The 15,367-nt window shown below is 45.9% G+C and overlaps 1 protein-coding gene across 1 annotated transcript in view; it reads left to right on the top strand.

The window, feature by feature from the left end:
- The first annotated feature begins 2,116 nt into the window (after nucleotides 1-2,116).
- The window catches only part of LOC129839512 (adhesion G protein-coupled receptor E1-like), a 51,626-nt gene continuing 38,375 nt past the window's right edge, over nucleotides 2,117-15,367 (top strand). Inside the window, exons 1-4 of the mRNA XM_055907016.1 lie at nucleotides 2,117-2,359; nucleotides 5,593-5,820; nucleotides 9,603-9,746; nucleotides 13,829-13,957. Of these exons, the coding sequence (XP_055762991.1) occupies nucleotides 2,329-2,359; nucleotides 5,593-5,820; nucleotides 9,603-9,746; nucleotides 13,829-13,957 (532 nt within the window). The 5' untranslated portion in view covers nucleotides 2,117-2,328. The remainder of the gene's footprint in view (nucleotides 2,360-5,592; nucleotides 5,821-9,602; nucleotides 9,747-13,828; nucleotides 13,958-15,367) is intronic.

Here is a 15,367-nt window from a genome sequence, read left to right as displayed (position 1 = left end):
GCGTTCGTAGCTAAAAACTTTTGGTTAGCTTGAGAATAATAATTGCATGATTTATCATTCTACGGCATGTATGTAATATAGTAGAATGTTATGAACCGACACTGAATCGTAGGAGCTAACTGCTAGCTGTGTAAAAGTTGGACGGAGAAGGCCCGGTGCTGCTTACCTGAGACGCCATCATCCTTCGTGTCGGAAAAAAGTTGCTTTCAGAACAATTATTTTTGATTGAAAATAAAAAAAGTTTTGCTCTCAACAAAAAGACACAAATGTACCTCCATGGCATGTAACAATTAGCCTGTGAATAACCACACCTTCATACAAACTTTCTGCTGTATGGAGAATTCTTGACGCACAACCGAAGATGCTGCCATATCCTGCCAGCACGCCCACAAGCGAGCTACTCAGGAGCAGGATGATGACACGTGGAAGAGGGAAAGGAACAATTTGTTGCAAGTTGGGGAGGGGGGCTAATAGCTGAACAGTAGACTATTCAACCTTTACTAAAGAATAGCCTAGTAGCCGAGCTAGGTGGCCTGTCTCCCTTATGTAAGGAATTAGGCACTTTCCCATGTCTACTACAGTATGTATAGTAGACTGCACAGTAGCCTAATAAACAAATAAACACATTCCGTTAATAAAAGAATGATAAAAAATACTCTTTCAAAATGCAGATGTTGATTTAGTTATGGATCCATAACAAATTACTGTGGGAATGAATATCATTGATTTGCATATTGGAAGAAAGTAGTCTAATGAAGGCAAACCATTTAGAATCCTCCAATCCTGTAGCCTACTGGCCCGACCATGACATTGAACATATTTTCCATTCTAACAGAAACCCTGAGGGCTTCGTTTTTCTCTGAAGAGAAACACCATAATATTATTCAAATTAATTAAACCACATTTCTTAAAATCAATCCATATACTATGTTATTACAAATGGATTTGGATAATTAGTGGGTATCGGCCTAATTCTGCTCTGCATGCATTATTTGGTGTTCTACGTTGTACACAGAGGATATTTTTGCAGAATTCTGCATGCAGAGTCTCAATTTGGTGTTTGCCCCATTTTGTGAAATCTTGGTTGGTGAGCGGACCCCAGACCTCACAACCATAAAGGGCAATGGGCTCTATGACTGATTCAAGTATTTTTAGCCAGATCCTAATTGGTATGTTGAAATTTATGTTCCTTTTGATGTCATAGAATGCCCTTCTTGCCTTGTCTCTCAGATCGTTCACAGCTTTGTGGAAGTTACCTGTGGTGCTGATGTTTAGGCCGAGGTATGTATACTTTTTTGTGTCCTCTAGGGCAACGGTGTCTAGATGGAATTTGTGGTCCTGGCGACTGGACCTTTTTTGGAACACCATTATTTTGGTCTTACTGAGATTTACTGTCAGGGCCCAGGTCTGACAGAATCTGTGCAGAAGATCTAGGTGCTGCTGTAGGCCCTCCTTGGTTGGTGACAGAAGCACCAGATCATCAGCAAACAGTAGACATTTGACTTCGGATTCTAGTAGAGTGAGACCGGGTGCTGCAGACTGTTCTAGTGCCTGCGCCAATTCGTTGATATATATGTTGAAGAGGGTGGGGCTTAAGCTGCATCCCTGTCTCACCCCTCGACCCTGTGTGAAGAAATGTGTGTGTTTTTTGCCAATTTTAACCGCACACTTGTTGTTTGTGTACATGGATTTTATAATGTCGTATGTTTTAACCCCAACACCACTTTCCATCAATTTGTATAGCAGACCCTCATGCCAAATTGAGTCAAAGGCTTTTTTGAAATCAACAAAGCATGAGAAGACTTTGCCTTTGTTTTGGTTTGTTTGGTTGTCAATTAGGGTGTGTAGGGTGAATACATGGTCTGTTGTACGGTAATTTGGTAAAAAGCCAATTTCTCTCTCTCTCTCTCAGAAACTATTCAGAGAAGTCAACCTATGAGTGAGAGAGTGACAGAGAGAGAGAACTGAAAAATATACACTTATCAGAAGATATGGAGAGAAAGAAAGGGGAAGGAGAGGAAGGGAAGAGAGAGGGGGGAGGGTGAAACGGAAAGAAAGGGGTGCACTCTAACAGAAAGAGGAAGAGAGAGCAGAGAGAGGAGAGCAAAACTTCTTTTTTTTTCTAACCACATGTTGCTCACACTGAGAGAGTATTTTATTTATTTTCTCACCACGGATCATACGGAATAAAAACCTTGTTAAACTGGGATTTTCTTCAATCTGAATTCAACAGTAAAGCAGATTTAATCTCAGACTGATTGTTCTTGTGGGACTAGTTTTATTAGGATCCTACTAGTTGTCTGGATATAATACCAGTCTGTCTTTGAGATGGGGTCCAGAACTCTGCTTCTTATTCTGGGTGAGTCTAACCTTGGATATCTTTGGAACTTGACTAGTTGTGTGTGTGTGTGTGTGTTTGTGTGTGTGTGTGTGTGTGTGTGTGTGTGTGGACGTGTTTAACTATTTTTGTGGGGACCAGAAGTCCCTTCAAGAATAGTAAACGAACAAAAAGTTGACCAGCTGGGGACATTTTGTTTGTCCCCACAAGGTCAAATGCTATTTCTAGGGGGTTTAGGGTTAAGGTTAGAATTAGTGTTAGGGTTAGAATTAAGTTAACCTTTTACGGGGGCAGCCCGACACCGGTACACTTATGACAACATCCAGCTCAGAGTACCGGAAGTGGACGGTCACGTCAAAGAAATAGGTTTTTTTCCACCACAGAACAAGATGAGCACAAAAATTTCATCTCTGACATCCTCTTTACACCAATAGGAAGGCGTATAGAGTGTCAGCAGACTCCTAGGTGTCAAGACCATGTATAGGCATCAAGTTGAAAAGAGCATCGATTTCTGACATTTCACTTCCTGGTCAGGAAAAGTGCTGCAGAAGGACTTCTGTTTCACTCAGAGAAATAATTCCAACTCTTTTAGAAACTAGAAGGTGTTTTCTATCCAAAAAGAATAGTAATATTCATATTGTACGAGCAAGATTTGAGTAGGAGGCCGTTTGAAATGGGCACGATTTCACTGGCTACTCAACACTTTGCCTTGCAGCCATAAGAAGTTAAATATTAAGACGTTAGGAGCTAGGGTTAGTTGTAGTTGGGTTCAAATACTACTCGATATATATTGCAAACAGTTAATATGGGCTTTATTGAATTTGCCTAACGTAACTGATTGTAATTGAACCAATAGAATAGTGTCTACAGTACAAACATACAGTACTTCATACAGGCTAGAAATGAAAGGATCTGAAATGTTTTAAATAGTATTTGAACCCAGGTCTGATATGAGTACAGATTTCTCTACTTCTTCATCTTGACTGAGTGAGCATAGCCTTGCTATTGAGAAAGACCGCCGAAAGCAGACCTGGCTCTCAAGAGAAGACAGGATATGTGCACACTGCCCACAAAATGAGGTGGAAACTGAGCTGCACTTCCTAAACTCCTGCCAAATGTATGACCATATTAGAGACACATATTTCTCTCAGATTACACAGACCCACAAAGAATTTGAAAACAAATCCAATTTTCTTAAACTCCCATATATTCCGCAGTGTGCAATCACAGCAGCTGTAAAGGGGTGCGTAACTGGTGGCAGTGAAGTCAGATGCAGGAGAGCAGAACTCGGTAATAGCCGGAGCAGTTTAAATTCAAAACCAACGGCATCAAGAATAAACCAACAAGGGTACAAAACCCGACGCGCACCAGTAACCATGTGCACAAGCACTTACAACAAACAATACCACACGAAGACATAGAAGGAACAGAGGGTTAAATATACAACACTTAATGAGGGAAATGAGAACCAGGTGTGTAGGAAAACAAGACAAAACAAAATGGAAAATAAAAAGTGGATCGACGATGGCCAGTAGACCGGTGAACCGCTGAACACTGCCCGACCACCAAACACTGCCCGAACAAGGAGAGGAACCGACTTCGATGGAAGTCATGACAGCAGCAAGATTTGTGACCTGTTGCCAAAAGAAAATGCAACCAGTGAATAACAAACACCATTGTAAATACAACCTATATAGATGTTTATTTATTTTCCATTTTGTACTTTAACTATTTGCACATCATTACAACACAGTGTATTACCATAATATGACAGAGGGGAGAGGGGGAGAGAGAGAGATCAAGCAGGGAGGGGTGGGAGAGGGGCAGAGAGAGCTACTGACTAAAACATGAGATGAAATATACAGAGAAGGAGTTCAAGGGAATACCTACACTCTTAGAAGAAATGCTTCCAAAGGGGTTCTTTGACTGTCCCCGTAAAGTGTTTTTACTTTTTGGTTCAATGTAGAACTCTTTTGGTTTCCATGTAGAACCCTCTGTGGAAAGGGTTCTACGTGGAACCCAAAAGAGTTCTTGCTGGAACCAAAAAGGGTTCTTCAAATGGTTATCCTATGGGGACAGTCGAAGAACCCTTTTCGGTTGTAGATAGCACCTTTTTTTTCTAAGTGTCAGTTGTACAGCTGAATGTATTCAACAGAAATGTGTCTTCCGTGTTTAACTCAACCCCTATGAATCAGAGAGGTTCAGGGAGCTGCCTTAATCTACATCCACGTCTCAGGGAGGGAAAGAGAGGGTCGCGGCAGAGAGTAAGAGAGGGAGAGGTCAAGAGAGATGGAAAAAGGAGAGACAGACAGACAGACAGACAGACAGACAGACAGACAGACAGACAGACAGACAGACAGACAGACAGACAGACAGAATGAGAGAAAGAAAGAGAGAGAGAAGAAGGAGGGAGAGGGATGAACTCTGACAGTGTCTGTTGTGGAAAGGAGGTAGTCTATATAACTTCATAAAGACCCTCACTCTGTGTGTGTGTGTGTGTGTGTGTGTGTGTGTGTGTGTGTGTGTGTGTGTGTGTGTGTGTGTGTGTGTGTGTGTGTGTGTGTGTGCGTGTGCGTGTGTGTGTATGTTGAAATGAAAAGCTGAAATGTCTTGAGTCAATAAGTACTCAACCCCTTTGTTATGACAAGCCTAAATAAGTTCAGTAGTAAAAATGTGCTTAACAAGTCACATAATAATTTGCATGGACTCACTCTGTGTTCAGTGATATACTGTATATACATTATCATAAATGATGTGGCCGAGACAATTTTCTTCTTAAAAGTCCAAAATCTTGACATCGTTACTAGTGACATGCAAAACATAATGAAACAAATACAAAAAGATAGTTTTTGAAAGATATTCCACTTTATGTTTAGTAACCTAGCTATAATATCTCTGACTTCTCTACAATACTTCAGTTTAGTAACCTAGTTATAATATCTCTGTCTTCTCTCCTATTCTTCAGTTTAGTAACCTAGCTAAAGTTGCAATGTGGAGAATAAGTATATTACTAGTGATTATACCCATGGGCCTATAGTACACAAGCCTATGGAATAGAGTGCCATTTGGGAACAAATTGTAAAAACTAATAATAATTATTGCATCCCAACGAGGTCCAGAGTGTTACAGGGATGGGAATGAAGCTAGCCCGAGGCTAGTACTTTCAGACCGGGCTAGTAGGAAACTGGTTGAATAACTTGAATATCTCTCTCTCTCTCTCTCTCCCCTTCTTTCTCCTCCCTCTCTTCTCACAGGTCTTCATTTCAGTCTACTGGGGAATCTAGAGGCCATAGTTTGCCCCGGGGGCTTCATAGCCAATGGGACAAAATCATGTGTTGATGCAGATGAGTGGGAAAGTGCCCCACCCTGTGTTAGTAATGCCACGTGTTACAACACATATGGGAGCTTCTACTGTCAGTGTCTACCTGGGTTTGTATCCACAACGACTTTCAAGTTTACTCCTCTCACTGGGGAGTGTAAGGGTGAGTATTCAAATTTCTGTCTGTGTGTGTGTGTGTGTGTGTGTGTGTGTGTGTGTGTGTGTGTGTGTGTGTGTGTGTGTGTGTGTGTGTGTGTGTGTGTGTGTGTGTGTGTGTGTGTGTGTGTGTGTGTGTGTGTGTGTGTGTGTGTGTGTGTGTGTGTGTGTGTGTGTGTGTGTGTGTGTGTGTTACATGCCGAGGGAACGTAAATTTACATGTTAAGAGATGGGTGATAATGATATTATTCTATGTGTTGGTGGGGAGGGGGGGGTAATGATATTATTCTATGTGTTGGTGGGGAGGGGGGGTGACAATGATATTATTCTATGTGTAGGTGGGGAGGGGGTTGATAATGATATTATTCTATGTGTAGGTGGGGAGGGGGTTGGATAATGATATTATTCTATATGTAGGTGGGGAGGGGGGGTGATAATGATATTATTCTATATGTAGGTGGGGAGGGGGGGTGATAATGATATTATTCTATGTGTAGGTGGGGAGGGGGGTGATAATTATATTATTCTATGTGTAGGTGGAGAGGGGGGTGATAATTATATTATTCTATGTGTAGGTGGGGAGGGGGGTGATAATGATATTATTCTATGTGTAGGTGGGGAGGGGGGTGATAATTATATTATTCTATGTGTAGGTGGGGAGGGAGGTGGATAATTATATTATTCTATGTGTAGGTGGAGAGGGGGGATAATGATATTATTCTATATGTAGGTGGGGAGGGGGGGTGATAATGATATTATTCTATGTGTAGGTGTAGAGGGGGATAATGATATTATTCTATGTGTAGTTGGGGAGGGGGGGTGGATAATGATATTTTTCTATGTGTAGGTGTAGAGGGGGATAATGATATTATTCTATGTGTAGGTGGGGAGGGGGGTGGATAATGATATTTTTCTATGTGTAGGTGGGGAGGGGGGGTGGATAATGATATTATTCTATGTGTAGGTGGGGAGGGGGTGTGGATAATGATATTATTCTATGTGTAGGTGTAGAGGGGGATAATGATATTATTCTATGTGTAGTTGGGGAGGGGGGGTGGATAATGATATTATTCTATGTGTAGGTGGAGAGGGGGGATAATGATATTATTCTATGTGTAGGTGGGGAGGTGGTGTGGATAATGATATTATTCTATGTGTAGGTGGGGAGGGGGGAGTGGGGTGGATAATGATATTATTCTATGTGTAGGTGGAGAGGGGGATAATGATATTATTCTATGTGTAGGTGAGGAGGGGGTGGATAATGATATTATTCTATGTGTAGGTGGGGAGGGGGATAATGATATTATTCTATGTGTAGGTGAGGAGGGGGTGGATAATGATATTATTATATGTGTTATTGGGGAGGGGGGGTGGATAATGATATTATTATATGTGTAGGTGGAGAGGGGGATAATGATATTATTCTATGTGTAGGTGAGGAGGGGGATAATGATATTATTCTATGTGTAGGTGAGGAGGGGGTGGATAATGATATTATTCTATGTGTAGGTGAGGAGGGGGATAATGATATTATTCTATGTGTAGGTGGAGAGGGGGATAATGATATTATTCTATGTGTAGGTGAGGAGGGGGTGGATAATGATATTATTCTATGTGTAGGTGGGGAGGGGGTTGGATAATGATATTATTCTATGTGTAGGTGGGGAGGGGGGTGGATAATGATATTATTCTATGTGTAGGTGGGGAGGGGGTGGATAATGATATTATTCTATGTGTAGGTGGGGAGGGAGGTGGATAATGATATTATTCTATGTTTAGGTGGGGAGGGGGGTGGATAATGATATTATTCTATGTGTAGGTGGAGAGGGGGGGTGATAATGATATTATTCTATGTTTAGGTGGGGAGGGGGTGGATAATGATATTATTCTATGTGTAGGTGGAGAGGGGGGGTGATAATGATATTATTCTATGTGTAGGTGGGGAGGGGGAGTGATAATTATATTATTCTATGTGTAGGTGGGGAGGGGGGGTGATAATGATATTATTCTATATGTAGGTGGGGAGGGGGGGTGATAATGACATTATTCTATATGTAGGTGGGGAGGGGGGGTGATAATGATATTATTCTATATGTAGGTGGGGAGGGGGGGTGATAATGATATTATTCTATATGTAGGTGGGGAGGGGGGGTGATAATGATATTATTCTATATGTAGGTGGGGGGGGGGTGATAATGATATTATTCTATATGTAGGTGGGGAGGGGGGGTGATAATGATATTATTCTATATGTAGGTGGGGAGGGGGGGTGATAATGATATTATTCTATATGTAGGTGGGGAGGGGGGATGATAATGATATTATTCTATATGTAGGTGGGGAGGGGGGGTGATAATGATATTATTCTATATGTAGGTGGGGAGGGGGGATGATAATGATATTATTCTATATGTAGGTGGGGAGGGGGGGTGATAATGATATTATTCAATATGTAGTTGGGGAGGGGGGGTGATAATGATATTATTCTGTGTAAATTGTCTCAACTATATGGATTCATGTATTCATGGGGAAGAAACATCAACAGCCGTGTGTGAAGCTCGAGTCTCAGTTTAGCTTGTGATTCCCCAACCTCTCCTCTAGTACCTGCAGACAGTCCTCTGCTTTGATGTATTTTACAACAAGCACAGCTGATTCAAATGGTCACCTGATCATCAAGCCTTTCATTCCTTAATTCAGCTACGTTAGTTCTGGAATATATCGAATATGTGGACTGTCTTAAGGTACTGGAGGAGAGGTTAGGAGAGGTTAGGGAGTCACTGGAGGAGAGGTTAGGGAATCACTGGAGGAGAGGTTAAGGAGTCACTGGATGAGAGGTTAGGGAGACACTGGAGGAGAGGTTAGTTAATCACTGGAGGAGAGGTTGTGAGAGGTTAGGGAGTCACTGGAGGAGTGTTAGGGAGTTACTGGATGAGAGGTTAGGGAATCACTGGAGGAGAGGTTAGGGAATCAATGGAGGAGATGTTAGGGAGTCACTGGAGGAGAGGTTAGGTAGTCACTGGAGGAGAGGTTAGGGAGTTACTGGATGAGAGGTTAGGGAATCACTGGAGGAGAGGTTAGGGAGTCAATGGAGGAGAGGTTAGGGAGTTACTGGATGAGAGGTTAGGAGATGTTAGGGAATCACTGGAGGAGAGGTTAGGGAGTTACTGGATGAGTGTTTAGGGAGTCACTGGAGGAGAGGTTAGGGAGTTACTAGATGAGAGGTTAGGAGAGGTTAGGGAGTCACTGGAGAAGAGGTTAGGGAGTTACTGGATGAGAGGTTAGGGAGTCACTGGAGGAGAGGTTAGGGAGTTACTGGAGGAGAGGTTAGGGAGTTACTGGATGAGAGGTTAGGGAGTCACTGGAGGAGAGGTTAGGGAGTCACTGGAGGAGAGGTTAGGGAATCAATGGAGGAGAGGTTAGTGGGTCACTGGAGGAGAGGTTAGGGAGACACTTGATGAGAGGTTAGGGAATCACTGGAGGAGAGATTAGGGAGTCACTGGAGGAGAGGTTAATGAGTCACTGGATGAGACGTTAGGGAGTCACTGGAGGAGTGGTTAGGGGGTCACTGGAGGAGAGGTTAGGAGAGGTTAGGGATTCACTGGAGGAGAGGTTAGGGCATCACTGGATGAGAGGTTAGGGAGACATTGGAGGAGAGGTTAGGAGAGGTTAGGGACTCACTGGAGGAGAGGTTAGGGAGTCACTGGAGGAGAGGTTATGAGAGGTTGGGGACTCACTGGAGGAAAGGTAAGGGAGTCACTGCTCTATTACCATATTTCTTTCTCTCTTCAGATCTCAATGAGTGCGAGGTGAAACCACAGCCTTGTGGCAGCAACAACAATTGCAGCAACACCATCGGGAGCTTCAACTGCCTGTGTCAACCTGGGTTCAGATCCACAACTGTCAACTTTACTGCTCTCACTGGGGAGTGTAAGGGTGAGTATTCAAGTGTGTGTGTGTGTGTGTGTGTGTGTGTGTGTGTGTGTGTGTGTGTGTGTGTGTGTGTGTGTGTGTGTGTGTGTGTGTGTGTGTGTGTGTGTGTGTGTGTAAATGCTACAATGTCAAGCGAATCTCTCTGTCTCTCTCCAACTCTCTCCCTCTCTATATGTCTGTTTTTCACTCTGGTCCTCTTGTAGACATCAATGGTTGCTTCGACTGTCCCTGTACTTCTGGATTCGGCGAAAGAGGAAATGGGGATTGTAACGATGAGTCCGGAGTGTGTATCTGTGTGGGGAGGTGTCAGTTTGGGGATGTCTGTGTGGGGATGTCTGTGTGGGGAGGTGTGTGTGGGGAGGTGTGTGTGGGGAGGTGTGTGTGGGGATGTCTGTGTGTGTGGGGAGCTGTGTGTGGGGATGTCTGTGTGGGGATGTGTGTCTGGGGCGGTGTGTGTGGGGATGTCTGTGTGTGTGGGGATGTCTGTGTGTGTGGGGAGGGGTGTGTGGGGAGGGGTGTGTGGGGTGTCTGTTTGGGGAGGTGTGTGTGGGGAGGTGTGTGGGGAGGTGTGTGTGGAGATGTGTGTGTGGGGAGGTGTGTGTGTGGAAGTGTGTGTGGGGTGGTGTGTGTGGGTTGGTGTGTGTGGGGATGTGTGTGTGGGGAGGTGTGTGTGTGGAAGTGTGTGTGGGGTGGTGTGTGTGGGTTGGTGTGTGTGGGGAAGTGTGTATGGGGCGGTGTGTGCGGGGAGGTGTGTGTGGGGTGTCTGTGTGGGGAGGTGTGTGTGGGGAGGTGTGTGTGGGGAGGTGTGTGTGGGGTGTCTGTGTGGGGAGGTGTGTGTGGGGAGGTGTGTGTGGGGAGGTGTGTGTGGGGATGTGTGTGCGGGGAGGTGTGTGTGGGGAGGTGTGTGTGGGGATGTCTGTGTGGGGAGGTGTGTGTGGGGAGGTGTTTGTGGGGATGTCTGTGTGGGGAGGTGTGTGTGGGGATGTCTGTGGGGAGGTGTGTGTGGGGCGGTGTGTGGGGAGGTGTGTGTGGGGTGTCTGTGTGGGGAGGTGTGTGTGGGGAGATGTGTGTGGGGAGGTGTGTGTGGGGATGTCTGTGTGGGGAGGTGTTTGTGGGGATGTCTGTGTGGAGATGTCTGTGTGGGGAGTTGTGTGGGGAGGTGTGTGTGTGGGGATGTCTGTGTGGGGAGGTGTGCATGGGGAGCTGTGCGTGGGGAGGTGTGTGGGGAGCTGTGTGTGTGTGGGGATGTGTGTGTGGGCAGGTGTGTGTGGGGAGGTGTGTGTGGGGAGGTGTGTGGGGAGGTGTGTGTGTGTGGGGATGTCTGTGTGGGGAGGTGTGTGTGGGGAGGTGTGTGTGGGGATGTCTGTGTGTGGGGAGGTGTGTGTGTGGAAGTGTGTGTGGGGTGGTGTGTGTGGGTTGGTGTGTGTGGGGAGGTGTGTGTGGGGAGGTGTGTGTGGGGTGGTGTGTGTGGGGAAGTGTGTGTGGGGAAGTGTGTGTGGGGAAATGTGTGTGAGGTGGTGTGTGTGGGGAGGTGTGTGTGGGGAAGTGTGTGTGGGGTGGTGTGTGTGGGTTGGTGTGTGTGGGGTGGTGTGTGTGGGGAAGTGTGTGTGGGGAGGTGTGTGTGGGGAGGTGTGTGTGGGGAAGTGTGTGTGGGGAGGTGTGTGTGGGGAGGTGTGTGTGGGGAAGTGTGTGTGGGGAGGTGTGTGTGGGGAGGTGTGTGTGGGGAAGTGTGTGTGGGGAGGTGTGTGTGGGGTGGTGTGTGTGGGGAGGTGTGTGGGGAAGTGTGTGTGGGGAGCTGTGTGTGGGGAAGTGTGTGTGGGGAGGTGTGTGTGGGGAGGTGTGTGTGGGGAAGTGTGTGTGGGGTGGTGTGTGTGGGGAAGTGTGTGTGGGGTGGTGTGTTTGGGTTGGTGTGTGTGGGGTGGTGTGTGTGGGGAAGTGTGTGTGGGGAGGTGTGTGTGGGGAGGTGTGTGTGGGGAAGTGTGTGTGGGGAGGTGTGTGTGGGGAGGTGTGTGTGGGGAAGTGTGTGTGGGGAGGTGTGTGTGGGGAAGTGTGTGTGGGGTGGTGTGTGTGGGGAGGTGTGTGGGGAAGTGTGTGTGGGGAGCTGTGTGTGGGGAAGTGTGTGTGGGGAGGTGTGTGTGGGGAGGTGTGTGGGGAGGTGTGTGTGGGGAAGTGTGTGTGGGGAGGTGTGTGTGGGGTGGTGTGTGTGGGGTGGTGTGTGTGGGGAAGTGTGTGTGGGGAGGTGTGTGTGGGGAGGTGTGTGTGGGGAAGTGTGTGTGGGGAGGTGTGTGTGGGGAGGTGTGTGTGGGGAAGTGTGTGTGGGGTGGTGTGTGTGGGGAGGTGTGTGGGGAAGTGTGTGTGAGGATGTGTGTGTGGGGAAGTGTGTGTGGGGAGGTGTGTGTGAGGATGTGTGTGTGGGGAAGTGTGTGTTGGGAGGTGTGTGTGGGGAAGTGTGTGTGGGGTGGTGTGTGTGGGGAGGTGTGTGGGGAAGTGTGTGTGGGGAGCTGTGTGTGGGGAAGTGTGTGTGGGGAGGTGTGTGTGGGGAGGTGTGTGTGGGGAGGTGTGTGTGGGGAGGTGTGTGTGGGGAAGTGTGTGTGGGGAGGTGTGTGTGGGGTGATGTGTGTGGGGTGGTGTGTGTGGGGAAGTGTGTGTGGGGAGGTGTGTGTGGGGAGGTGTGTGTGGGGAAGTGTGTGTGGGGAGGTGTGTGTGGGGAAGTGTGTGTGGGGAGGTGTGTGGGGAAGTGTGTGTGGGGAGCTGTGTGTGGGGAAGTGTGTGTGGGGAGGTGTGTGTGGGGTGGTGTGTTTGGGGAAGTGTGTGTGGGGAGGTGTGTTTGGGGAGGTGTGCGTGGGGTGGTGTGCGTGGGGAGGTGTGTGTGGGGAGGTGTATGTATTCCCTCGGTGTGCGCCGCTCTGGGCATGTGCACAAACACACCTGGCTGATACACCTGCACCTGTCCGCCAGGGCTCAGTAACCACGGCAACAGTACTCTAGCCCTTGACCCCTTTAATTTGTTTGCGTTCCACTCCAAATGTTTCCCAGATCTCACAGCTGTACCCATCACATGATACAGCAGCAATCTGATGCCCGACTGAGCTGTCAGTGAGGTGGAGCGCAGCCTTTGGTTGATACAATACAACACCCGCCCATCTAGTCAAACAGGAACTCGACTATCAGCCAAACACATCATATGATGTAGAACAGTTGATGACGTGGCACGCAGCCATTGGTTGGAGCCATGCAACGACTGCAGTATAGTCAGCCTGGAACGAGACCCCGTACCCTAAACCAGTTCGAACTGTGAACCCACCACATCGTCTTGCATGCGGCAGAACTAAGACTCTTGGTCCCAATAATCTCTCCTTTCTCGTAAAGTGTGCACTTGTTCACTTTCCTTCACTGAACTCACACTAGCATGCCTCCACCAATCCAATGCTTTTAGATTAGAAATAGTGAACAAGTGTACACTTCAGAAGGAAGGAGAAAGTTGTGGCCTCATGGGTGGAATGTTTCTTAATATTTTTCATAATTAATTAACACTTTTTTTTTACTGCCCAAAAAATATGTCAAATAGTTTTGTTATATTTCAGCCTTCTGTGATGTATACAAAGTGTAATATCTGGATGCAAACTAAACATTTTATACATTTCAGCTCTATCTCTGACGTGGTACAGGTGTCTTCTTTTTTTAATCCCACAACCATGTGTGTGAGATGTATATTTTTGTTTCAAAGTAGATTTGTTTAAGAATTCCAAGAAACACTCTGTGTGACCTTGATTTACCCACTGCAGTAAATCAATGGCACACAAACTGTGTGGATGGCTGACACCCCTCATCTAAGGCTGTTGTTCTAGAATGTCCTGTGTTTCTTCTTCTCTTTCTTTAAGACTACTCTCCTCAAGTTTTTGTGCGTTCTCTCTCTCTCTCTCTCTCTCTCTCTCTCTCTCTCTCTCTCTCTCTCTCTCTCTCTCTCTCTCTCTCTCTCTCTCTCTCTCTCTCTCTCTCTCTCTCTCTCTCTCTCTCTCTCTCTCTCTCTCTCTCTCCTGCCCTCCTCCTCCTCCCACCCTCCATCTCTCCATCTCTGTGTGCAGACGAGGACGAGTGTAAGGAGCAGACTGCTGATTGCCCCAACAACTCATTCTGTGTGAACACCCCAGGATCTTACGACTGCATCTGTCTGTCTGGGTACACACTAACAGAGAGCAAGGGGGGGTGTAAAGGTGAGAAACATGCTTTTATCATATGGGACCCCTTTCACTGTGTCACTTCGTATGAGTGTGTGTGTACTGTGTACTGTGTACTGTGTGCGTGTGTACTGTGTGCGTGTGTACTGTGTGCGTGTGTACTGTGTGCGTGTGTACTGTGTGCGTTGCGCTCTAGTCATGTGCACAAACACACCTGGTAGATATACCTGTAACTGTCTGTCAGGGCTCAGTAACCACGGCAACAACACATGTTATCCCTGACCTCTAACCCCAGATTCCTGACCTCTAACCCGATGACCCCTTCTTTTGGCCGAGTTCCAATCCAGATGTGTGCCTGAACTCACAGCTGTAACCATAACATGACATAGCAGTAATCTGATGCCTGGATGAGCTGCCAGTGATTTTACAACTGCAGTAAATCAATAGCACAACACAGGTTGTTGTTCTGGAATGTACTTTGTTTCTTCTCTGTTTTTTATTTTTCTTCTCACTGGGATGTGTTCAGTTGTCTGCCTCCTCCTCACATCTTTCCTCAAGTGTTTATGTTTATGTTTGTGCATTCTCTCTTGCAAACTGATATGTGACACGTATTTCATGGCAAAATAACATGCAAAACTGGCAAGATCCCAAAAACTGTATTTATATATATATTATTTATTGTATTATTTTTTTGTTGCAAAAAATGTTGGGTTCAAAACAGATGAATGACGGGTCAACACTGACGTTATATATTATGTAAACCCCTCCTCCCCTCTCTCTCTTCTGAAATCAAGAAACAGTAAGAAGTACTTAGCCAATGTTTCATCCTCATGTCTCTGTCTCTGTCTCTGTCTCTGTGTCTGTGTCTGTGTCTGTGTCTGTGTCTGTGTCTGTGTCTGTGTCTGTGTCTGTGTCTGTGTCTGTCTCTGTCTCTGTCTCTGTCTCTGTCTCTGTCTCTGTCTCTGTCTCTGTCTCTGTCTCTGTCTCTGTCTCTGTCTCTGTCTCTGTCTCTCTCTCTCTCTCTCTCTCTCTCTCTCTCTCTCTCTCTCTCTCTCTCTCTCTCTCTCTCTCTCTCTCTCTCTCTCTCTCTCTCTCTAACTGTGTTAAATTGATAATGGACCTACATGTATGTTCTCTCTCATCTGTCCAGGTGTAAACTCAAATAAAATAAAATTGTATTAGTCAAATGCACCGAATACAACAGGTGTGAACTTTACAGTGAAATGATTACTTATAAGCCTTTAACCAACAATGCAGTTTCAATACAAATAAGTAAAAAATAGAAAAGTAAAAAAAGACAATAAAATAATTATTATTATTATTAAAGAGCAGCAGTAAAATAACAGTAGCGAGGCTAAATACAGAGTCAATGTGGAGGTTATATACAGGGTGTAACGTTAGAGAGTCAATGTGGAGGCTATATACAGGGTGTTACGGTACAGAGTC

The sequence above is a fragment of the Salvelinus fontinalis genome, chromosome 40 (genome assembly GCF_029448725.1).
Source record: "Salvelinus fontinalis isolate EN_2023a chromosome 40, ASM2944872v1, whole genome shotgun sequence".
Classification (NCBI taxonomy): domain Eukaryota; kingdom Metazoa; phylum Chordata; class Actinopteri; order Salmoniformes; family Salmonidae; genus Salvelinus; species Salvelinus fontinalis.
This window is presented reverse-complemented; position numbering and strand designations above follow the sequence as displayed.